Source organism: Suncus etruscus, chromosome 1 (assembly GCF_024139225.1).
Source record: "Suncus etruscus isolate mSunEtr1 chromosome 1, mSunEtr1.pri.cur, whole genome shotgun sequence".
NCBI lineage: Eukaryota > Metazoa > Chordata > Mammalia > Eulipotyphla > Soricidae > Suncus > Suncus etruscus.
In genome coordinates this window covers 23,406,718-23,431,954 of record NC_064848.1, presented here as the reverse complement: position 1 = coordinate 23,431,954, position 25,237 = coordinate 23,406,718, and the positions used below count along the sequence as shown (strand labels likewise).

The window sequence follows — 25,237 nt, the reverse complement described above, 5'->3', positions numbered from 1 at the left end:
CTTCTGTACTCTGCTTGCTTAAGGAAGTTAAGTCAACTGCTGCTGACTGATGTTACACTTGAACTACAACCTGAATGAAGGAGGATGATTCCTCCTGTGAGTCTAAGACAAGGGGCAAATGTAAGAACCAAAGCCCCCTGGGCCTAGAGCCAAGGTGGTCCCATGTCCCTCAGTAAAGCTACCATAAAGTACTTTTCCCATAGGCTGAGGATATTAGCCCAAAGATAAAACCACAAAATGCATCCTCTAGACTAGAGGCAAGGCCCTCCCTCCTGTTCTGCTGAAATAAAGGAATTAGGTGGGTCTGAATGTTCCACCAGATAAGGACCCTTTGACACATAGTTGAGTCAGCAATGAGTTGGGACATTAATACTAAGACATGATGCTATTTGTGTGCAAATGAAAATGGGCCAGTCATGTAAGTAGTGAAGGATGAACTGCTTGTATTAACCCAGTGCTTCTCAAGCACGCGGCTCCATAAAGGAGGGCATGTTTGACCTCAGCACACTGTCATAACAAGCTAAGCGCCGTGTTTGTCTCTGTATGTCTCTGGAGCTGAGTTCAAACCCCGCTTCAAAAAGCTATGCATTGCAAAACGTGCTCATTGTAGCCATTAATCGAGACATCACCCCTGATTAAAAAATCAGCTCAAATTATTTTATATATTTTTGTTTTACAGGTTAAAGTTTTTTTATTAATAAAGATACCATTTACAGTCGCTAGGGGGGCACGAAAAATGTTTTCTTCTTCCTGGGGGGGGCATGACAAAATAATTGAGAAGCACTGGATTAACCAATTAGATGCTTGTATTGTTGAAGTTTGTAAAGCCTTATATAAACAGCTTGGAAGTTTCAATTGGGGTCCTTGTCAAGACTCCACTAAGTTGGATGACACTTGGACCTTGGCTACCGAATAAACTCCCATTTGTACCTTGCATTATTGGAAGTGGTCTTTGTTTTGGTTTTGGTTTTTTTTTTTTTAGGGTCACACCCATTTGATGCTCAGGGGTCACTCCTGGCTAAGTGCTCAGAAATTGCCCCTGGGTTGGGGGAACCATATGGGATGCCGGGGGATCGAACCGAGGTCCTTCCTTGGCTAGCGCTTGCAAGGCAGGCACCTTATCTCTAGCGCCACCTCTCCGGCCCCGGAAGTGGTCTTTAACTCTCAGCGCCGATTCAGTAGTCAACTCAAATCTTACAGAACCCAGGCGGGCTGCCTACATTCAAAGAGTATGTTGTCTTACTACTGAGATTTTTCCCTCCAGCCGATTCATTTTTATCATTAAACCCCAGCCCACAGCAGGAAGTCAGTAACAGTTAAGAGACCATAGGGGGCAGGTATGGAATGCAACAATTGTAACTAATCTGGGCCTGGAGGTTGAATCTTCATTTTTTTTTGTTTTGTTCTTGTTTGGGCCATACCCAAGGTGCTTAGGGGCTACTTCTGATTCTGCACTCAATAATTATTCCTGACAGTTCTCAGGGAACAATATGGGATGCTGGGAATTGAACCCAGATTGGCTGCATGCAAGGCAAGCACACTATCCTCTGTACTATTGCTCCAACCTTAGGGGTCGATTTTTTTATTTTGAAACAAAGATATCCAAAGAAATCTCAGAGCTTTTACCGTATTTTCCGGTGTATAAAATGACTGGGCATTTTATACTACTTTTCCTGTTAAAATATAGGATTTGAGCTCTATTTGTCATATAAGACTATCTCTCTTTTAATGCACACCAAATGGAAATTAAAGTAAGAGAAAAAGAGTAGAACCCTCAAAGGTTAACAGTATATGTTTAATAAAGCTAGACTTTGGAGTGACAACAATCATTTTACATTTGTCATTTGTAGTGACTGTAATTTTTTAATTGTGATCTACATTGAGAGCAGGGAGAGGGGGCGCCTCCAAAAGCAGCTGGGGTGCAGTGATTAATAGGACAGCTAGAGGGAGAAAGAGTGCCTCCACTGTGTCCTATAAAAGCTGAACAGAGGACTGAGCACCGGAAAACCGCATACCCAGCGGCTGGATGAGATGTGGCACTTGGAAAGTTAGCTCCTCTGTGTGCCCTTAAAGATTAATCAGGACAAGCAGAGGACTGAGTAATGGTGCCTGCTAGCTGGATGGGGAAGCGGAGGGGAAGAGGGGGGTGGAATCACTTGTCCCTGAAGTTAGATGGAGTAAGTTTCAGCATGCCATATACAGTTGTATAGACATCTCCAACTTTGAAGTTTTTCATGGGTTAAAAAGTAGTCTTATATGCCGGAAAATACGGTACTTTGGAATTAGGATTGATATGTGTATACATATGTTTATGTGCTGTGTTGTCTGAGACAACAGAATCAATTAGAAATCTTCACAGCCACTTATTTTTCTGAAGATACTGCAGCTCCATTTGATTTAGGATAAAAGTGAAGAGGCAGGCTTTTCTATACAGGAAAGCCAAATGCATTATTCAACAGATCGCCTTTGCTTAAAAATCTGCTAGAACAGTCTACTAACTTTACATTTCTTTCTGAAATCAGAGTCAGGAGCCCAAGGGGTGGCTTGGTATGTGAAAACACTTGCTTGCCAGCCTGAGGCTGGTCATTCGGAATCTGGGCTACTCACATGGACTCAGTGAGGCCCCAACAGGTTTGCTGTCAACCAGTATATGTGAGCACAATACAAGATACGCAGCTCTGATAGCATGTGTTTGAACACAACTGAGGGGTACAGCCCCAGCAAGAAATACAACCAGGCATACATTGTCCTCTTTTATCATGACAACACTCTGAAGGAACAAGGAGATATGCAGAGGGGCCCCAAACAATGTTCCAGGGCTTGGGAGTCATCCCTGAAGATACTTGGTTCAGCTGTGCAGAGCTGTTCAATGCCTGGTCCCATGATGGTGCAGCTCAGCTGATCTGGGGACTGCCAGGGCCATCCAATGTTCTATCTGACAGTGCTCAGGGATCCATGTAAAGACAGGGATCGAAGTTTGAGTCTCCTGATTACTGAATATGTGCTCCAGATCTGTAAGCTCTTCCCTGACTTCTAACAGGGAAAAACTAGGGGTTCAAGGGGACCTCTCTAGGGATACTCAGGGAGTCCCTCCCAGTGATTCAGACCATGCTGTAATTTTGAATGTCAAGGCCCAAGGTCGTGGTGCTGCTTACTTCCCATGGGGCTGGGGACCACCAGGAACATACCCAGTGCTGTTCAGAAATCTCTAGGGCTACACCTAGCAATGCTGAAGCAGAGTTTGCCAAGGAGCAAAACTGGGATTGGATGTATGCACACATTATACAAACCCTTATATCTCCCCAGCCTTCCACTTTAGAAATATCTATATGTTTTTTAATAAAATGTATTTGTAATTCTTTTGTTGTGCATGTGTGTGTGTGTGATGTGTGTGTGTGTGTGGTTTTTGGGTCACACCCGGCAGTAGCTCAGGGGTTATTCCTGGCTCCAGGCTCAGAAATTGCTCCCTGGTAGGCATGGGGGACCATGTAGGACGCCGGGATTCAAACCGATGACCTCCTGCATGAAAGGCAAAGTCTGACCTTCATGCTATCTCTCCGGCCCCGTATTCTTACTTTTTGAACATCAGTACATACAATAAAGGTAACAGGTAAACAGGTAAATAAACAAAAAATTACCTAATAAGGGATCAGAACAGAGTCCATCCATATAAGCATTCACTCCTCACCCACATCTAAGTGTTATTCCTCAAAGTCAAGAGTTTGTGCCTATTACACTCTCACTTGATTAAGACTAGTTTAATTAATGCTAAGGACGGTAAATTTGAACATGTCAATGTGTCCCTGAAACAAAAGGAAAAAAAATGAGACTTTCATTTCAAACGCAATACTAAGATTAAATAATTTGTGATATTTAAATAAAGCCCATCATGATGTAATTCATATTTTGGGTTTTTGGGGGGGCCTGTAATACATATTTTTAAAATTTTAAAATAGCAGCACCTCTGAATCCTTCGCTATGACTAGTTCAAAGGCATACATTGATTTCTTTTTTTTGTTTTTGTTTTTGTTTTTGGGTCATACCCAGCAGCACTCAGGGGTTACTCCTGGCTCTCTATGCTCAGAGAATTGCTCTGGGCAGGCTTGGGGGGGACCATATGGAATGCTGGGATTTGAACCACCGTTGTTCTGCCGTCTAAGGCAAACACCCTTACCACTGTGCTATCTCTCTGGCCCCTACATTGATTTCTTTGCTTTTAAGAGCTCAGAAGCTTATATTAAAATACATGTCTTTTAAATATAGTGTGTGAAACCATCCCAATCAAGCAAAGTCATGAAATCACAAGTGTTATTTTCTTCGTCAAAGAAGGCACTCATGCATGAGGACAGGATCCAACAGCCCTTCAAAGCAAAACTAGTTCTTTGGACATGCCAACAGCTCCTTAGAATTTAGGACCCCAAGGTCCCCAAGGCCCTCCCCAGTAGTAGTCACTCCAGGAGGCTCAGAAGTGGGCTGGACCCTGAGCACCTCAGCAAAGTCGTCACCAAACCCAGCAGGTCAACGTGCACGGTTGTCAACAGTGAAGTAGTAAGAGGCGGTCCCTGGCAGAACTTCCTGCGATAAACAGACCTGGGGTCGGCCGCCAGCACAGCCTCGATGGCCATTTGTGCCTCCTCTGCAGATTGGAGGTATTTTGAAAGGAGTCAAGCCCACCATCTGCAATGTACAAGCACACACAGCTCCTAAAGTGTCAGCCACTGGGAGACAGAGATGGGGTCTGGCCAATTCCCTGAAATAAGCAGGCCAGGAAATCGACTCAGTCCTCTCAGAGAACATCACCCTCGTGTGGCATGGACAGCTGCCAGGACTAATCTGGGCCCTATCAGAAATGTCACTTGCTAAATTGAAGATTACAGAATGGTCTGTTTTAGTCTACTCTGTCTCCTGACATTGCTTCCCTCATCAAATAAATGCCATTTTCCTATGCTCTGGGGGGCTGTCGCTTCCTCCTTATCACCTTCTGGGAGTGGAAGTTAATCTGGAAAATGTGTGGCAGTAGAGCATCCCCCCGTAAGTCATCAGAGAGAATTGTACCAACCTACTACACCCACCCAAGCTTCCACTCCCGAGCAACAGCGAACCACTCACTTGGGAACAGGGGCAATTTCATATAGTCAGGAAAATCAGGAAACACACCTGAAAAATGCATCCGAATCACCATGGAACAGGTGCAGGGGTCAGGATGAACAGAGGCTCATCCTTACTGGCAAACATCCTGTATTTATATCATCATATATATATTCTAACCTTAAAAAAAATACTACTTTTAAAGGCAGTATTTAGGGGCTGCAGTGATTAGTACAGTGTAGAATGCTTCACTTGCACACAGCCAACCAAGTTCAATACATTGGAATCTCATACGGTCCCCTGAGCCAGTTAGAAATGTTCTCTGAGCACAGAATCAGAAATAAGCCATGAGCATCGCTAGATATGGCCCCCCAAACCAAAAAAACACAAATAAATAAATGGAGTACTTAAAAACTGTATAATAGTGGGGTTAAGATTCTTGCCTTGCATGTGGCAGACCCCAGTTTGATCCCCTGAACCCATAGGGCCCCCCAAACACTACCAGGACTGATCCCTTAGCACAGAGCCAGGAGAAAACCCTGAGCAGGAAGAAGTGACCCCAAAATTAATTAATTAAAAAACAAAAAATTAAATGTGGGGCCAGAGAGATAGCATGGAGGTAAGGCGTTTGCCTTTCATGCAGGACGGTGGTTCGAATCCCGGCATTCGATATGGTCCCCTGTGCCTGCCAGGGATGATTTCTGAGCATAGAGCCAAGAGTAACCCCTGAGCACTGCCGGATGTGACCCAAAAACCAAAAAATAAAAAAATTAAAATTAAATGTAACTCATTTGGATTTTTAGAGGGAGAGGTCTTGGTCCATACCTAGCAATGCTCAAGGGTTACTCATGGCTCTGCACTAATGAATTACTCCTGATGGTATTTGGGAGATCATATGGGATTTCGTGGATCAAATCTGGGTTTGCCATGTACAAGGCAAGTGCTTTTTAATCCACTATACTATCTCTTTGGCCCCCACAGAATAGCTAGCTATTTGTTTGTTTTGGGGCCACACCTGGTGGCGTTCAGGGGTTCTGTGCTCAGAAATTGCTCCTGTAAGGGTTGGGGAACCATATGGGATGCCAGGAACCAAACCTGGGTCCATCTCAGTTGGCCACATGCAAGGCAAATGCCTTACTGCTGTGCTATCATTCCAGCCCCAGAATAGCTAGCTTTTAACAGTAACAGCCTAAAACATCCTGGTGAGATAGCCAGGGCCTATCCAGGGCAGGAGCCGTGAGTACTGAATACTGTCCCTGCTCAAAGCACATCAGCAGCCAAGGAGCAGAACTTTAGCCCCCTTCCAAGAGAGGACAGAGATTTAAAAAACAGCCCTAGGGGCCAGAGAGAAAGCATGGAGGTAGGGCGTTTGCCTTTCATGCAGGGCAGTGGTTCGAATCCCAGCATCCCATATGGTCCCCCAAGCCTGGCAGGTGCGATTTCTGAGCACAGAGCCAGGAGTAACCCCTGAGCACTGCTGGGTGTGACTTAAAAACCAAAATAATAAAATAAAATAAAACATAAATAAATAGGGACCAGAGACATAGCATGGAGTTAAGGTGTTTGCCTTGCAAGCAGAAAGACGGTGGTTTGAATCCTGGCATCCCATATGGTCCCCCAAGTCTGCGGGGCTGGGGGTGATTTTTTGAGCATAGAGCCAGGAGTAGCCCCTGAGTGCTGCCGGGTGTGACCCAAAAACCAAAAATAAATAAATAAATAAATAAACAATAGCCCTAAATCACAAAAACAAAGCTATAAATTACAACTACCCATCAAAAACAGGCAATATAATAAAATGCCTTTTCTACATAGTTATCATGATTCTGAGGCATTACTTTATGACTCAAAGAATGAAAGTTGCGGGGCCCGGAGAGATAGCACAGTAGCGTTTGTCTTGCAAGCAGCCGATCCAGGACCAAAGGTGGTTGGTTCGAATCCCGGTGTCCCATATGGTCCCTCGTGCCTGCCATGAACTATTTCTGAGCAAACAGCCAGGAGTAACCCCTGAGCAATGCCGGGTGTGGCCTAAAAACCAAAAAAAAAGAATGAAAGTTGCTCCATAACCATCCCTGTTCACAACAGCATGTCTGGGAGAAGTTTCCAAATTTTTCTGGGGAGGGAACAAGTGAGGGAAGAAAGAGGGAGACAGAGAAGAGAGGTGGGGGGAAGGAAGGGAGAGAGAGAGGGAACAAGAGGAGGAAGAGAGGGAGAGAGGCAGAGAGGAGAGGAAAAGATAGGGAGTGAAGAGATAGAGGGAGGGAGAATGACAGGGCAAGAGAGGGAAGAAAAAAATGTTTGCAGAGAGGCCAGCAGGGGATAAGGCAGGGGGAGTGAGTTATGCCTGAGTTCAGAACCCTGAGTTCATGTATATGGCTTAGAAATACCCACCCCTCCAAAACAACTTGATTGCCACTTAAGTACAATCTTTCCTTCCTCCATTCTGGAATGTTGCATTGAGTCAGCTGGGAGTCAAAGAAACCAGCAACAGTTGGACTCTTCTCCTGTGCTGAGAGCCATGCAGCCAAAAAGCTGAGTAAGAATAAGCCCTGGGATGGCCTGACATCTACAGAGAAATACATGTCTCTAGTGCTGGAATTTCTGGGAACAACATGTGTATTTCTTTTAGACCAGATACTGCAGTGCTCAGGAATCACCCCTGTTGTTCTGGTAATCCTATGTGGTGATGGGACTAAACCCACATTGACTATATGCAAGGAAAGTGCCTTACCCACTGTTCTACCAACCTAGCATCCTGGGAACAATTATTCCTTTTCCCTCTTACACATAGGCTCTTGGAGCTCTCTGTAGCCACTCTTGTGCTATGAGCTTCCTGATACATAGACTACAATGGGCCTTAGGGGCTGGAGATAGACATGGATTAAAGAACTGGTCTTGCATGCAGCCTATCCTGGTATGATCCCTGGCCTTATTTAGTCCCCTCAAATGTCTTTCCAAGAGTGACTCCTGAGGACCAACAGGCATGACCCCAACCCACTCCTACCCCAAATGAGCCTTCTCTCTCTACCCAAGAACAAAACCAATGGATGGAGTTGGAGAGATAGCACAGTGGTAGGGCGTTTGCCTTCCACGCAGCTGATCCAGGAGCAATGATGGTTCAAATTCCGGCATCCCATATGATCCCCCGAGCCTGCCAGGAGTAACCCCTGAGTACCACCAGGTATAACCCAAATATCAAAAAAAAAAAAAAATTAATAAAACCAATAGAAAAAAACATATCTATTGATGCATAGAGCAAGTGCCCTATAGCATCTGGAAGTGATCAAAAAACTCCTGGAACCATGTGACAGGCAGAAACAAAATCAAACCTCTGTAGCAGCATCAGAAAACACTCTCCAGAGCACCTATTGCAGTGTCATCAGGTTCCCAAGAGAATGTTGCCAGCTGATGGCTGGGCCCCAAAATCATTCGTATTCCATCCTTTCCAGCCAGATGTGTTGCTGACTATTCATGAAAGACCAAGATGGTAAGAGTCCACCCCACCTTCAGGGACTGTGGCCACCACCCTGTCCACTCACCTTTGGAGCCAAGGTCCCTGAGCTGCGCCTCTGCATGTGGCGTGAAACGGACTTGCAAGGTAATTATGGGGGCGTCCCTCACCCAGGCGGGCACGGCACTGTGCAGGGCTGCCTTGGCTGGGTGAGAAGAGCAGGGAGGAGGTCCAGGGTCCATCTCTGTGTTGCTTCTCAGTGGTGCTGTGGGATCTCTCCCCCCGCCCTTGGTGCCTTCCTGTAGTACACTCTGCTCCACAGCTGGCTCTGCAGCTCTGGACTCCCATTGCATCCTGATTCAGAACCCCAACCTGCAGCCAACTCCTCAGTCGGAGGTGAGTCCTTGTGGGGTACAGGACAGTCTCATCCCACTTCCTGCAAGGTCTCTCCAGAAACCCTGTCCTCTGGGCACTGTGGACTCTCCTCAGGGTCACCATGGGACCATGTTCCAGCCGGCACTGAGAGGCTGCCCTCAGAGTGGGGTACAGCTTCCAGTTGAGGTGGGCACAAGTTCTGGAGAGGTTGCCGTCCAGCAGTTTTGGGGGTGAGTCATAATCTGCTATGTAGGGCTTTATGTCTAGGACCGGTGTGCCATGAATCATGTCAATTCCAGACAGGTACACAGTTCCACCTGCAATGGGAAAAACAGCCTTTCGGAAATGTGTCCAAGGAGGCCCAGGAGAAGGCTGTAGGGGCGGATGCCCAGGTTCATCCTCCAATGACACATAGACCCCAAAGCACCACTATGTGTGGCCAAACATCCCCACCCCAACCCAACCTACCCAAATAAAAGAACAGGAACCATGAGGCGAAGGAAAGCATAGCAGTAGGGCATTTGCCTGGCACACAGCTGATACAGGATGGACCTGGTTCAATCCCCTGGTGTCCCATATGGTCTCCCAAGCCAGGAGTGATTTCTGAGCGCATGCCAGGAATAACCTCTGAGCATCACCAGGTGTGACCCAAAGCCCCCCACTCATCCAAAAACAAAAAGACAGGAGCCAGAGTGATAGCACAGCATATAGGATGTTGCCTTGAATGTAGCTGACCAGGGTTCAATCCCTGGCATTCCATATGGTCCCCTGAGCCCACCAGGGGTTCTGAGTGCAGAGCCAGAAGTAACCCCTGAGGGTTGCTGGGTGTGGCCCCAAAACAAAAATAAATAAATAAATAAAAGGAAAAATGAACAACAATTATTCAGTTTGTTGGTGCTGAAGCAGATATGGTGTTTGTCTTGCACAGTGCCAACTTGGGTTCACACTGGTACCCCATATGGTCCCCTGTGCATTGCCAGGAGTGATTCCTGAGTACTGAGTTTGTAGTAACCCCTGAGCATCACCAGGTATGGCCCAAAAGACAAACAAGGGGCCAGCGAGGTGGCGCTAGAGGCAAAGTGCCTGCCTTGCAAGCGCTAGCCAAGGAAGGACCATGGTTCTATCCCCTGGCGTCCCATATGGTCCCCCCAAGCCAGGGGCAATTTCTGAGCGCTTAGTCAGGAGTAACCCCTGAGCATCAAACAGGTGTGGCCCAAAAACCAAAAAAAAAAAGGACAAACAAAAAATTTTGTTCTTGTTGCCTCCCTGGCTTACTGACTACCCCCCCCCCACACACACACACACATACACACAGGGCTTCTCCACAAGTGTTGACATTCAAAAATCCTCCTATTCCTTACCTGTTTGCCTAATTACTTGCTGAACCTTCCATCCTTGCCCAACTTGCTCTTCGACAAAGAATAAAACTCTCCCAGAGCCAGCCCTGCCTGGTCTCTCCATAGATGGTGTGTGAGCATTTGGTAGAGCAGCCAAATCCTTCCAACTCTGTTCCAGAAACACCCAAGTTCTAGGCTGATCTCTGTGGCACCACTGAGGATGTCCACGTCGACTAGTAGGTGCAGGAAGAGCCCATGAAGCCCTCCACCTGAGGTGGTAGAAGCCATCCTTTAAACTGACAGCACTCTGTTGGCATCTGGGCACTCCCTTCTGCCCGTGTGGTTTCGAGGGAGCAAGCAGTAGCAATGCCAGAAATGTGACTCCTTGATAAGCTCCACTTCCTATTTTCTGGCTTTATTTCACATGTGGAACATGAAGCATGGATGTTCTATGGCATTTCCCCAGAAACTTTGAGCATGTGTCACTGTCAGCTATGACCAGTGGTCAAGGGTTGAAGTCCCAATAAGGGCCAAACATAAATCAGACAGTGAAAGTCCCTGTGTAAGACCCATGGAGGCTTTAACCGTAGGCTCATGTTTGAGCTGGCTCCTGAACCTTACAGCTTTGGAAGAATCTCATGCTTGAATCCATCTGAACTAGATTAGCATGTTTTAGAGCAGCAGAAAGTGAAATATCAGGTAGACCAGAGTCAGGGGCTCATTCTAGGGTCAGGCCTACTTTTGGCAGAGTGTGTGGAGGAGAAGGGCCTATCCTATCTTAAAAACTACAGGAGCTTCCTTGCTTCCTTCCTTCCTTCCTTCTTTCCTTCCTTCCTCCCTTCCTTCCTTCCTTCCTCCCTCCCCCTTCCTTTCTTCCTTCCTTTCTTCCTCCCTCCCTTCCTTCCTTCCTTCCTTCCTTCCTTCCTCTCTCCTCCTCCTTCCTTCCTTCCTTCCTTCCTTCCTTCCTTCCTTCCTTCCTTCCTTCCTTCCTTCCTTCCTTCCTTCCTTCCTTTTGAGGGTCTTATAAAAGAAACACTCTTTTTGGGATCTATTGGGTGATAAATAGCTTTGAGTAGTTATTTCACTTGTTCTTTCCTTGAACTCTTTTATAATCAACTAAGTTTTAAACTGAGTTTAAACTCAACTGCATTATAATCAACTGAGTTTTCCAGAAAAATACCTGTAACTGATCCAATTTGAGTTTCATCCATTTGTGATGGCTAATCAACAGCTCTGGAATATTTTACACTCATTTGTGTCACCTGCACATACTTGCAAATCACTGACTATGTGTCGGGCTATACAGTAAATAAACCATTTAAAAAAAATAAAACCATTAAAAAAATCCCTGCCTTACAAAAGAAACATGGGCTAAAACTAAAAGATATCCAATAGAGTGGAAGAAAATATTTTCATGTTTCACTTTATCAACACATCAGATAAAGAGTTGATACCTAAGGTATACAAAGTATTCAAAAAGATTAACCCGAAAAAATCTAAAAACCTAATTCTAAAATCTAAAAAATGGGAGAGGAAATGAACAGACACTTCTCTGAGAAAGAACAACGGATAGCCAACATGAAGCATTGCTTATTGTCACCTCTGATCATTAGGAAAATTCAAATCAAGACAACAATGAGATATCACCCTACACCAGTGAGAATAGCTCCAGTGAGCCGGAGCGATAGCACAGCAGTAGAGTGTTTGCCTTGCACATGACTGCCCAGGACAAAAATGGGTTCAATCTCTGGCGTCCCATATGGTCCCTGGAGCCTGGAGTGATTCCTTAGTAGATAGCCAGGTGTAACCCCTAAGCGTCACCAGGTTTTTCCCCAAAACAAACAAAAAATATTAGGAATGTTTTGTGTTGGTGGGATATGATGAGAAAGGAACGCTCATCCACTGCTGGTGGGAATGTTGTCTGGTCCAAACCCTATGCAAAAATTTTGAAGGGTTCTCAGTAAACTTAGAATCAAGCTACCTTTTGACCTAGCAGTCCCATTTTTGGATATCTATCCCCAGGACACTAAAACTTCTATCCCAAAAGATATGTGCACACCATTATTCTTCACAACACTCAGTACACTATACCTAAGAGTTGGAATCAACCTAGATGTGCAACAACAGATGAGCAGATCATAAAGATTTGGTGTGTATAATACATATGATATATATATACATATGATTTATAAATGATATATAATATATATAAATACAATGCTTTAAATAAAAAAATCAAAAATAATTTAACATTAAAAAAATATCCCTGGGCCGGGTAGGTGGCACTGGAGGTAAGGTGTCTGCCTTGCAAGCGCTAGCCAAGGAAGGACCGCGGTTCAATCCCCCGGCGTCCCATATGGTACCCCCAAGCCAGGGGCGATTTCTGAGCACATAGCCAGGAGTAACCCCTGAGTGTCAAACGGGTGTAGCCCAAAAACCAAAAAAAAAAAAAAAAAAAAAAAAATATCCCTGAGGCCAGAGCAATAGCAAACAACGGACCTAGGACCAATGGTGGTTCGAATCCTAGCATCCCATATGGCCCTCATGCCTGCCAGGAGCGATTTCTGAGCACAGAGCCAGGAGTAACCCCTGAAGGCCACAAGATGTGGCCCCAAAACCAAAAAAAAAAAAAAATTTCCCTTAGAAAATGTCTTAGCTCTTCTATCAAGCTCCTAAAGAAAATAATGGCTGCAGACTGTTCCCAGGTAATCTGGTTTGGGTATTCTCAGAATGAATGGGAGCAGATTCCTCGTTTTTTTTAAGATTCCTTTCTGCCTGAAGCTACAGCAGTCTATAGCCACATCCTACAGCCTCCTTTTTTAAAGGAATTTATATATATATATATTTTGTTTGTTTGTTTGTTTTGTTTTTGGGCCACACCCGGTGACACTCAGGGGTTTCTCCTGGCTATGCGCTCAGAAATTGCACCTGGCTTGGGGACCATATGGGATGCTGGGTATTGAACTGCAGTCCGTCCTAGGTTAGTGAGTACAAGGCAAATGCCTTACCACTTGCACTACGGCTCTGGCCCAGGAATTTATAACTTTGGATGCATGCAATGATATTAACTATGTACCCAAGAAAGCTTATTTCAATGTGCTTGAATGCAAATATCCTTATAAAATTCATTTGTTTACTTCATTTTTTTCTATAAATGAGTTATAGCACTGGTACTTATCTGAATAAGAACCAGTGGTAAATATTACATTGATTTTATAAGGCTACTTTTGAGTAAAAACATAATGTGTTACCTTCTACCCTTTCCAGCCTTGCCAAGGTCAGTCCAATTGCATTGGGACGATGAGGGCTCCTTGTGGAAAAAACTCCAGTCTTTGCACCATTTAGTCGAGGAGGCTGCACTTTGGCCTTGCAACTCAGATGACCATTCTTGTGAAAAACAAACAAAATCCTATTTAAAAAAATAACAACAAAATGAATGAATAAAGATATCAGATTATCAGAATGATTTGAGTGAGGGCATTTTTAATTCTTTATTTGTTTGTTTATTTGGTTTATACTCCTGGCTATGCACTCAGAAATCAATCCTGGCTTAGGGGACTATATAGAATGCAGGGGATCAAATCATGGTCTGTCCTAGGCTAGCACAGGCAAGGCAGACGCCTTAACCCTTGCACTATCACTCCAGCCCCCATTTTAATTCTTTAGATATTAAAAAAAAATAAGAATTAAAATATTAAATAGGAAATAAAAAAACCTTATGGTATTAAAATGTGATCTGAGTAGTTGAAGTGATAGCATAGCAGGAAGGGCATTTGCCTTGTACATGGTAGAGCTAAGTTTGATCTCCAGTATCCCATATGGTCCCATGTCTGCCAAGAGTGATTCTTGAGTGTAGAACCAGAAGTAACCCCTGAGTGCTACTCGGTATGGCCCCAAAACAAAGTGATATGTAAGAAAAAAGTAAAACTGGGGCCAGAGAGATAGCATGGAGGTAAGGAATTTGCCATTCATGCAGAAGGTCATTGGTTTGAATCCCAGCATCCCATATGGTCCCCTGAGCCTGCCAGGAGCAATTTCTGAGCACAGAGCCAGAAGTAACCCCTGAGCACTGCCAGGTGTGACCCAAAAACCAAAAAAAAAAAGAAAAAAAAGAAAAGAAAAAAGTAAAACATTACAATGTCTTGCTTCGGGGTCACTCCTGGCTTTGCTAAGGGATCACTCCTTTTATCAAAAAGATGCCAGGTATTGAACCTAGCTTAGCTGCATGTAGGGTAACCATCTTACACCAATACTATCTCTCCAGGCCCCTTTCCAATTTTTTTGTTTGTTTTTTGGACCACACCTTGTGGTGCTCAGGGGTGCTCAGGTGGCTCTGTACTCAGCAGTTATTCCTGGTAGTGCTTGAGGGACTATATGGAATACCAGGGATCAAATCTGGGTTGGTCACATGTACCTGCTGTGCTATTGCTGATTCCCCCCATTGCAATTTTTTAAAGAAGACAGGCAGTAAGAAATAGAAAATTAACAGGCAATTGTGACCTGAATAAAGACCTTCTCTCTGCCAGTGAGCATGCTGGACATTTAAGGCAGGTCCATGTTCTATCACCGACTCACATAGATTTGCTGCATTTCATTTGCATCACAACTTTGCAAAGCAGAATTTGTCCCTTTGTAGGGGTAGGAGGGTTTCCCCTCAGGTGTCACAAGGATGTACTCCTTTTTAAAGATGGAAATTAAGCCTCAAAAATGTTAAATAAAGGGGCCGGAGAGGTAGCATGGAGGTAAGGCGTTTGCCTTTCTTGAAGAAGGACAGTGGTTCGAATCCCGGCATCCCATATGGTCCCCTGTGCCTGCCAGGGGCGATTTCTGAGCATAGAGCCAGGAGTAACCCCTGAGCACTGCCGGGTGTGATCCAAAAACCAAAAATAAAAGGTTAAATAGGGGCCAGAACAATAGCAAAGTGAGTAGAGTACTTGCCTTATACATGGTCAACCCTGGTTCTATCCTCAACATCCCATATGATCCCACTAGACCACCAGGAAGTAATTCCTGAGCATAGAGCCAGAAGTAACCCCGAATCACTGTCCCCATCTATTCTGAAAATACCCAAACCAGACTACCTGTGAACAGGTAGCTTGTTTGGAGCTTGTTAGAGAAAGTAGGCCATTTTCTAAGGCAGGGATTTTTTTTTTAATGATCTGTGGCTGTCTTCCCACAAACTTATTTATAAAAACAGGCAGTAATTTTTTTTTGGCAGTAAGTAATTTGTGTACCAGCAGTTGATTGCTCTCCCATGACTCTACAGAAAGGACTAATGACTCATCAGCAGAATGAACACTATCTATGATCACAGATCAGAAAACTTTCATCACCATTAGAATGATAGCAAATGGCCCACCAGTGGTTCCTCAGCTCTTGAACATCCCTGAAGGTTTTTGTGTCATGTAAATGATCCCCTGTAGGAAGGCAATAGAAGAATTTCCCAGCAACTGCATGGTGGTCTGCATGGCAAGCTCCAAGACCACTTTTAATTGGACTACTTTACAAGAAAAAGTTCTGTTTTTGTTGTGTTTTTGTTTTGGAGCCACACCCAGTGGTGCTCAAGTTTACTCCTGACTGCACTCAAGAGTCACTCCTGATGGGTTCAGGGGACCATATATGGTGCTGGAGGTGAAACAGTTGACTGCATGCAAGGCAAACACCCTACCCAGTATACAATCTCACAGGTACTAACAAGGGAAAGTTATGCCCAAAGCACCCTTTCCAACAATAAAACAACTTACCAAACATGAGAAAACTGTTCTAAGCCCATCAAGGAATGTTCAGGATTATTAAAGACGCTCTTTCTAATTCTCAAGCAAGCCCTTGAGTAGCTGCAAATGGATGGCTGCCTTGGAGTACCATTCTTGGCTGAGAAACAAGATTCCAAGTAGCCAATTGGCTCAGTTAATATATTCCCTACAAAAGAAAAGTAGATAAGAAATCATTACTCAGCCAAAGCGATAGCACAGCGGTAGGGCATCTGCCTTGCACACGGCTGCCCAGGATAGACCTGGGTTCAATCGGCATCCCATATGGTCCCCCGAGCCAGGAGGGATTTCTGAGCGCATAGCCAGGAGTAACCCCTGAGCGTCGCAGGGTGTGCCCCCACAAGACAAAAACAAAAATAAAACTAACAAAAGAAATCATTATTCAACAGCCAAAGATATAGAAAAGCATATCTTCTTTTAAAGTATTGCTTTTAGCTTTTAAATCTCCTAGCTACAGTGCAATTTTTTTTTTTTTTGGTTTTTGGGTCACACCCGGTGTGCTCAGGGGTTACTCCTGGCTATCTGCTCAGAAATAGCTCCTGGCAGGCACGGGGGACCATATGGGACACCGGGATTCGAACCAACCACCTTTGGTGCTGGATTGGCTGCTTGCAAGGCAAACGCCGCTGTGCTATCTCTCCAGGCCCGCTACAGTGCAATTTTAAAGTAAATCTTCACAACAGGCATGAATATACTTGTCCACTACAAACACTGTTATAACCCTTTAAATGATATACTGGAAAGAGTAGGGGACTAGATGTGAAATATGAGTGTGGGCCAGAGACACAGCACAGTGGTAGGGCATTTGCCTTGCATGCGGTTGACCCAAGATGGACCTGGGTTCGATTTCCGGCATCCCATATGGTCCCCTGAGTCTGCCAGGAGTGATTTTTGAGCGCAGAGCCAGGAGTAACCCGAGTGCTGCCGGGTATGGCACAAAAACAAAAACACAAAAAGCCTTTAAAAATAAAAAAGAAATGTGAGAGCAGGGCAGAGGAGTTGGAGTGGGAGGAAATTTTGGGTACCTGCAGTCAGAGTCAGAGCATTTATATACACAGCCGTGTATGACAGTGTCATTTTTAGTAGCCCTACTATGCCTATAATTCAAATTCCATGCTACCATGACTATTCTGGGACTTCAATCGGGGTTAAGAAAAAAATTTAGGGCCCAGAAAAATAGCACAGCGGTGTTTGCCTTGCAAGCAGCTGATCCAGCCGTGCCTGCCAGGAGCTATTTCTGAGCAGACAGCCAGGAGTAACCCCTGAGCAACACCGGGTATGGCCCAAAAACCAAAAAAAAAAAAAAAAGAAAAAATTTAAATAAGTGGACAATTTAAATGAGAAGCATGTAAGGAAGGAACAAACAAACTCAATTTACCTGGGGGCCACATGAGGCAAAGTCGGGGTGATCCATGAGTGTAAAGTCAGTAGTAAGCCTTGAACATTGGGGGGGGGGGTGTAACCTAAACAACTAAAACAAAACAAAACAAAAAAAAAAGATTCCTCTAGGGCCACAAAATGTTGTACTGAGGACCGAGTTTGAGACCCCTGATAGACAGTTTCATTGTGTTCAAGGCAGAAAATGAAGGATGGAGAAAATAACTGCATGGAATTACAGATCTTTTTTTTGAAAGCAACAGAAAATGAAATAAAGGATACTACATGAGGTGCTTACTAAATATAAAGACAAATAGATTTTGTTAGGGTCCAGAAATTGAAGGACAAGACCACACAAATTGGAGTAAAGTTTCTTTATTCCGCCTAACTGCTCCTAACTGACCAACTGGTCAGGGTTTTCTCCCACGAGGGGTGAAAGAACTCAGCCCAAGGTCGTGAATGGGATTATATAGGATAGGGATATAGGGAGGTTCTAGTTTTCTGATGATCTTTAAAATAATTGGCTCTTGGGCTGGAGAGATAGCGGCGTTTGCCTTGCAAGCAGCCGATCCAGGACCAAAGGTGGTTGGTTGGAATCCCGGTGTCCCATATGGTCCCCCGTGCCTGCCAGGAGCTATTTCTGAGCAGACAGCCAGGAGTAACCCCTGAGCACTGCCGGGTGTGGCCCAAAAACAAAAAACAAAAAAACAAAACAAAACAATTGGCTCTTGTCTAGTGGTACCCTCCTATTGTTCCCTTGTCCTTCCTTGTAGGCTATCTATATGGCCAGGTAGACTGAGATGGGTTCTATGGAAATAGGCTCACACCATGTGGTCCTTACAAAATGGGGTTTCTCCCTGCTCAGAACCTAAAGAAGCCTGCCATGTGGCTTTTACAAAATGGCGTCCCTCCTTATTCAGAATTCAGGTCCCAACAATTTCAAGTTAGACTGTCCACAGAAGTAGACAGCAGGTCTTTAGTGGTTTTCTCTGGTGGTAACACTTTTTCTTCTAAAACTAATAAAACGTCTCAGGAAATTACTGTTTAAAGGGTTTGCTTTTCCAGGACAAAGAAATCCTTACAGCAGGATAAGGCACTTGCCTTGACTGAGGCCAACAGCACATAAAACACCAAGCACTGTCAGATGGGTTACTACTGACCACAGAACCATGAATAGCCCCTGTGAAACACAGGGTGTTGACTCAAAACTTTAGAAAACAAGATAAAGGGTTCACCCTTGGGTAAAAAGAAATAAGTGACGTTCAGTGGTTGTACATGCAGGAGTTGGCTGAGAATGATGCACACCTAAAACCTATGATCAGATCACTCAACATTACTTTAATTAAAAACAAAATCTCCCCACTTCCTTCTCCCACACTTCACTCCTCTCGAGGCTTTTCATTTTCCATTCCATTCCCAAAGCGCCGAAGAGCAGCAGCTCAAGGCCCCACTGCAGTCAGCGCACGTGGCACCAGCCAGGGGGACCGCGCTGTGACGTCATCAAGAGGCGCCGTCACTACGTCACGTGGTGGGCGGCGCACGTGACCGCGGACTGCGCCGAGATGGAGCCTCGCCCCCCTTCGGTTCACGGTCTCGCACTCACTCACGTTCCCTACAAGCAGTGCCGACCAGCGACCTGCGCCTACGGTAAGTTACCTGTCTCTAGCGCCGGCTTCACGCACCCACATGGGGTCGCTGTGGGCCGAGGAGCGCCCGCCTCCTCCCGACCGCGCATGGCTGCGACTCACCAAGGGCCCGCCCTCGTCACCGCCCCTTCCGCTTCCGGTCACCGCCTCCGGCGCATGCGCAGACGCTGCGCTCGCAAAGAGACGTAAGGAAGATACGGGCACGGATGTCCATGTGGTTGGCGGCCTTGTGGGCCTCTCGGAGACGTCTGTGACTGGGCGCGCACCAGACATGCCTTGGGGTCCCATCTATTGCGGGATGCTATGGAAAGGGGCTCCGAGCATTTGAGCCCTTGCTAGTTACCCCCGAGCCGCGAGACTTCACAAAGAATGTGCTGCCCTCGGGATCAGCCAATATTGGTCCAGGGTTCTCCAGCAGAGTCGCAGACCCACTTTCTTATTACCTAAGGAATAAAATCCCGCCAGGGAGTGGGAAATGGGGAGGAAGACTTGCTTTGAGGCGTCTCTGGGAAGTGGCAGCCAACCATCAAAAAATGGGTTGGGAGGGGCCGGAGAGATGGCACAGTAGTGGTCAGGTGTTTGCTTTGCTTGCAGAGGATGATGGTTCGAATCCCGGCATCCTGTATGGCCCCCTGAGACTGCCAGGAGCGATTTCTGAGCGTAGAGCCAGGAGTAGTATCACCAGGTGTGACCCAAAATCAATAAAAAAAAGAAAAAAATGTGCTTGGAGCCGATTGTCCAGCGGATAGGGCGCTTGCCTTGCCCGGATTTGATTTCCCTCCTCCCATAGGTCCCACGAGCACTCCAGGAGTAATGGCAGAATCAGGAGTGAACTCTGAACCTCGTCTGTATGGCAGGAAAAACAGCGTTGATTCCACTGCAATGGCCGAAGAGCCCTGCATGGTCAAAGCCTTCTTGCCTCGGATCTTCCAGTCCCCATTCCCATTTGCACACATACACCGACCCAAATGTCAAGTTTCTCCGCAGACATGATTGTGTTTCTGGGCATTTTGGTTTTGGCTTGGCTCTATCTGGCTCCGTGTTCAGGGTTTTGTTTTTTTGTTTTGTTTTGTTTTTTTTGGTGGCGCTCAGAGGAATCCCTGCAGTGCCCGGTCGTCAGCCTGTGACCCCAGCGTTGCAAAGCAAGCGCTGCGACATTTATCCTGCCACAAGGGGGATGCGGGGAGAGACACAAATGCCTAGAACCATGAATTATTCAGGACTATAAACGTCCCACAAATTTTAAATGTAACATTTCCTGAAAGGAGGCAAAGATGGAAGAGGACAATGTTGAGGTTTTTAGAGAAAATATCCTTTGATCAGTTGGAAAGGGGCCAATGTCATTTGCAGAACTGCTCTGCAACGTTAACTGTGCGTAGCTCGCCGCCAGACCGGTCATAGCCACCACGAGCCACCAGATGGCGGTGCTTAGGAAAACAATTGAAACAGCTGTTGCCCTTCCAGCCTCATTATCCACAAGAATTGCACAAAATTCGTCACCAAATGTGACAAGTACTGAAGAAAGGCATTGTTTTTTATACGTATATTTGGGTTTTGTCTGGGGCGTCATACAGAGATATCTTTAGGGGATCACTCCTACCAGGGCTGGGGACCTTATCCAATACTGGGGATTGAACTCAGCTGGCCAGCACCTAAAGCTTAGTACATCTCTCTGGGCCCTCAAAGCACCACTATTTCAAAAACAATACAAAAGTTTCATAGAAGCAGTTTGTGCCGTCAAGGTAAAGTTTGATTTAGCCTGTGCTGGTTTCTATACCAAATGCCAACAATTTCACATACCACTTATGAGAGCCAATTCAAAACATACTAGTTACCAAAGTAAGTTAATCCTGTGTAAACTAAGCAGTTTTTAAGTATTTTTGTCTTTAATTTTGTCTTTATTTAATTTGTCTTTATTTTTACTCAAGTCTGTGTTATTGTGAATATTAACCAGGTGGCACCACATAGAAAACAGTCTCATTTTGTGGTAAGTGGTTCAGGTGGAATACAATGAAGTAAAAGATACAGGAGAGGGACTGGAGCTACAATACAGAAGGTAGTATGTTTGCCTTGCATAAGGCTGACCCAGATTTCCAGCATCCCATATGATCACCTCAGCAGCACCAGGAGTGATACCTGAATACAGATTGAGGAGTAATCCCTGGGCATTACTGAGTGTGACACACACACACACACACACACACCAAAGAGAAAAAAGGGGGGCTGGAGAGAGAGCACAATGGTAGGGCATTTGCTTTGCATGCGGTCAACCCGGGAGGGAACCGGTTCAATTCCTAGCACCCATATGGTCTCCCAGCCTACTGGGGCGATTTCTGAGTACAGAGTCAGGAGTGACCCATGAGAACCTCTGGGTGTGGCCCAACAATTAGTCAACAATCAATTAATAATAAAGTTTTTAAAAAATTAGAAAAAGAAAAGAGAACCAGAGCAATAGCACAGCAGTAGGAAGTTTGCCTTGCATGTGGCCAACCTGAGATGGACCCGGATTTGATCCCTGGCATCCCATATGGTCCCCTGAGCCTGCAATGGCTGATTTCTGAGCACAGAGCCAGGAGTAACTCCTGAGTTCCACTGGGTGGCCCAAAAAACAAACAAACAAAAAAAGATAGAGCTAGAGAGACAGTACAAAGGTTAGGGTACCATAGAAAGAGCCTGACCTAGGTTCTAGTCCTAGCATCAAATGAGCATTGCCATATATCACCCTGGAGGCTGGCTGGAAGTACTGTTGGGTAGCCTCAGTATCCCTGCTACCACATCTGAATGCTGAACCAATGGCCCAATTAGCCAATAGCAAGTGAGGCCTTCAGACCTCCTGAGAACTTATTGGGAACCCTGCCAACACCCCTACTCTGGAAAAAAAATATATATTCAGCTATATGTGTATATATATATATATACATGTATATGTGTGTGAGAAGGGCTAGGGCATAACTCACAGGGCCTTAAGAGACCCCAAGTTTGGTCCCTGGCACTTCATGAACCCATAAATATCAACAGTGTGGTCCTAGGCAGTCACCACACTGCTCCTAGGCCTGAAAAATATCACATTTCCTGTAGAGATCATCAAATTATTGCTGGGGGAGATCACAGAGCCTCTTGAACACTGTTTGCAATGTCCCCAGAGAGAGGAAAAGGGAACAAGAAGGGAGAGAGATGATGATTCAGGAGAAAAAAACTTCCAGCTTCAATCAGGAATAAAGCAGGATCTGGACTGACTGTTGGTGAGCTGTGTGCAGGTGAGAGCAATATCTAGTAAATTCTTTTCCCCAACATGTAGTCAGTATGTAAGACTCTTGAAGACTCTTTAGGTAGACCTAAAAGAAGATAGTACCATGAATGGATTTTTAAGTTAGGCATCAAAATGACCCATCTAGGGGCTGGAATAGTACAACAAGTAGGTACCCTACCTGCCAATCCAGGTTTGATCCCTGTTATCCCATCTGTTCCCCAAGCACACCAGCAATAATTTCTGAACATAGAGCCAAGAGAAATCCCTGAGCACTTCTGGGTATGACCCCAAAACAAACCAAAATAATCTATATGAAATCTTATTCTTTTTGTGATAAATCCAAGACTTTTGTTGTATTTTTTAAGGTGGGAGGGGCAGCACAGTATGTTACTCAGGGGCTTCTCCATTTTGATGCTCAGGGAATCATGTGGTGTCAGTACTCTAACACGGACATATACATGCAAAGCATGCATTCAGCCTATTAACTGACTATAATTTATACTTTATACTTATATAAACTAACTATAAACTATAAACCTAGAACTTAACAGTGACTTTGCTAAAAGTTGAGTTTTTTCTTATTTTGTCCAATGTATACATAAAGCAGCTGGAAATATAGTACAGGGAATAATGCACTTACCCTGCATGTGACTGACCCAGGTTTGATTCCACATATGGCCCTCTAAAGTACTGACAGGGGTGCTACCTGAGCACAGAGCCAGGAGTCAGCTCTGAGTGCTGCTGGTTGTGACTCCCAAACAACAAATTGTATCTAAATGGAAACTCATGGCTTTTACCTATTTGTATTTGCTACTTTTAAATTATAAATTATTGTAATATAAATTGTAATGTTTTTTGTTTTATCTTGAGATTTTATCTGTTTATACTTTTTTTCATTCATCATTACTGTGCACTTTCTAATATGCTGAGTATATAGTGTTTAGTGTAATTATTTCTGTCATTTGTCTAAAATGAGCAGCACCTGTGGGTTCTTAAACCTCAACAGAAAACTAATGCAGGGGCCGGGTGGTGGCGCTAAAGGTAAGGTGCCTGCCTTGCCTGCGCTAGCCTTGGACGGACCGCGGTTCGATCCCCCGGTGTCCCTTATGGTCCCCCAAGCCAGGAGCAACTTCTGAACACATAGCCAGGAGTAACCCCTGAGCATTACCGGGTGTGGCCCAAAAACAAAAACAAAAAAAAGAAAAGAAAACTAACGCAATACTTGTTCTACTTCATTTATTCCAGAGGAAGTGTGAACTAATAGATACACTTAATAGGACTACTTTGAATCAATCTGCCTCTATGTTCCTCTCCAAAAGTGCAAGACATCACATGGAAGTTGATATGTGGAACATACATTTGGCTGTGTGTGGAACATTGTGCCTTGTAATAAATTGTATATTGGCTGACACAGGCCTGATTTATTAATTGTTTTATCATCTATTCTGTAAATGTCCTCTTTTAAATTTCTATAATATGAAACATTTTTCTACTTTTTTTTTCCTTTTAGGAGTTTACACCTGGCAATATTCAGAGACTATTGACTCATTGATTGTTTAGGGTCACTCACTCCTGTCCATGTAGAGGGAACTATGTGGTGCCAAAATCAATCCAGGTCTCCTGCATACAAAGCATAAACTCTAGTCCTTTGAGCCATTCCCAGCTTTACCCATGGTCTATATTTTGTTATTGTTAACCTAAAATTAATCCAGATTATGCTATGCTAACCCTACATTTGCACAACAAAATGAATCTTATACTGTCTGCCTTGCCAGTTCCAAGTAGAATTGGAAATCTAACATTTTAGAGTTCTACCTCCTATTCCTTCTGTAATATAAAAATTTATTTTTGCCAGGAATTCAGGATTCAGTTACCTAGTATGATTAAAGGAAAATTGATGTCTAAAATATTTCAGTATTGGGGCTGGAAAGATAGCACAGCGGTAAGACCAGTGGTTAAACCGACCCAGGACGGACTTGAGTTCGATTTCCAGCAACCCATATGGTTCTCTGAGCCTGCCAGGAGCGATTTCTGAGTGCTGAGAAGCACCAGGTGTGGCCCAAAAACCAAAATAAATAATAAATAAAATAAAATATTTCAGTCTTTTAAAATAATATGCACAAGTGGTAAAATTAAAGTCATTATTTTGAAAAAAGATAGTGGTGTTGGTGCCGTAATTCAACAATAGAAAACTTGTATTTGAGCTTTAGCCCCAGATACACACACACAAACACACTCTCTCTTCTCACTCTCTCTCTATAAATATACATAAATGTATATGTATATGGTATATCTAGTGTATAAGTAAAATGAGTAAAAAGAATTTTTTTCCACATCATATCTTCCCCCTCAAACATGACATTTTCCCACTTTCTATTATTTGAAATATATTCACTGTATGATGAATGTGAGCAGGCCTGGATACAAATTATCAAGTTGTTAACTCTTCTATTTGCTTATAATTTTTTGTTTTTGTTTTGGGGTCACAACCAGCTGTGCTCTGGGCTTTACTGAATCTGCAGCTCAGATTCAAGGATCACTCCTGGCAGACATCAGAGGAACATATGTGTTGTAGGGGTTTGAACCCTTCTGCTGTGCTATGCTAAAGTCCAAGCTACCTCTTTTAAAGGTAAGATTCTTATAGAAAAAATGTATAGAAAATTCTTATATTTAGGGACCGGAGAGATAGCACAGTGGTAGGGCATTTGCCCTGCATGCGGCCAACCTGAGAGAGATCCGGTTCGATTCCTAGCATCCCATATGATCCCCCAGCCTGCCGGGGGCAATTTCTGAGCACAGAGCCAAGAGTAACCCCTGAGCACTGCTGGGTTGTGGCCCAAAAACCAATCAATAAATAAACATGTAAATAAAGTTAAAAAATTAAAAAAAGTTAAAAAGTTAAAAAGAAAGTTATTATATTTATGAGTTTATTTATAAAATTTATT

At 44.4% G+C, this 25,237-nt stretch overlaps 1 protein-coding gene across 1 annotated transcript; it reads right to left on the bottom strand.

The window, feature by feature from the left end:
• Nucleotides 1-52: 52 nt before the first annotated feature.
• TRMO (tRNA methyltransferase O) lies at nucleotides 53-19,131 on the bottom strand. The gene is given in 11 exon segments (XM_049765275.1): nucleotides 53-102; nucleotides 1,135-1,216; nucleotides 4,393-4,560; nucleotides 4,563-4,655; nucleotides 4,658-4,677; nucleotides 8,625-8,890; nucleotides 9,010-9,125; nucleotides 9,128-9,228; nucleotides 13,500-13,657; nucleotides 15,993-16,167; nucleotides 19,053-19,131. Coding segments are annotated over 11 exon segments (1,308 nt in total).
• Nucleotides 19,132-25,237: the final 6,106 nt, after the last annotated feature.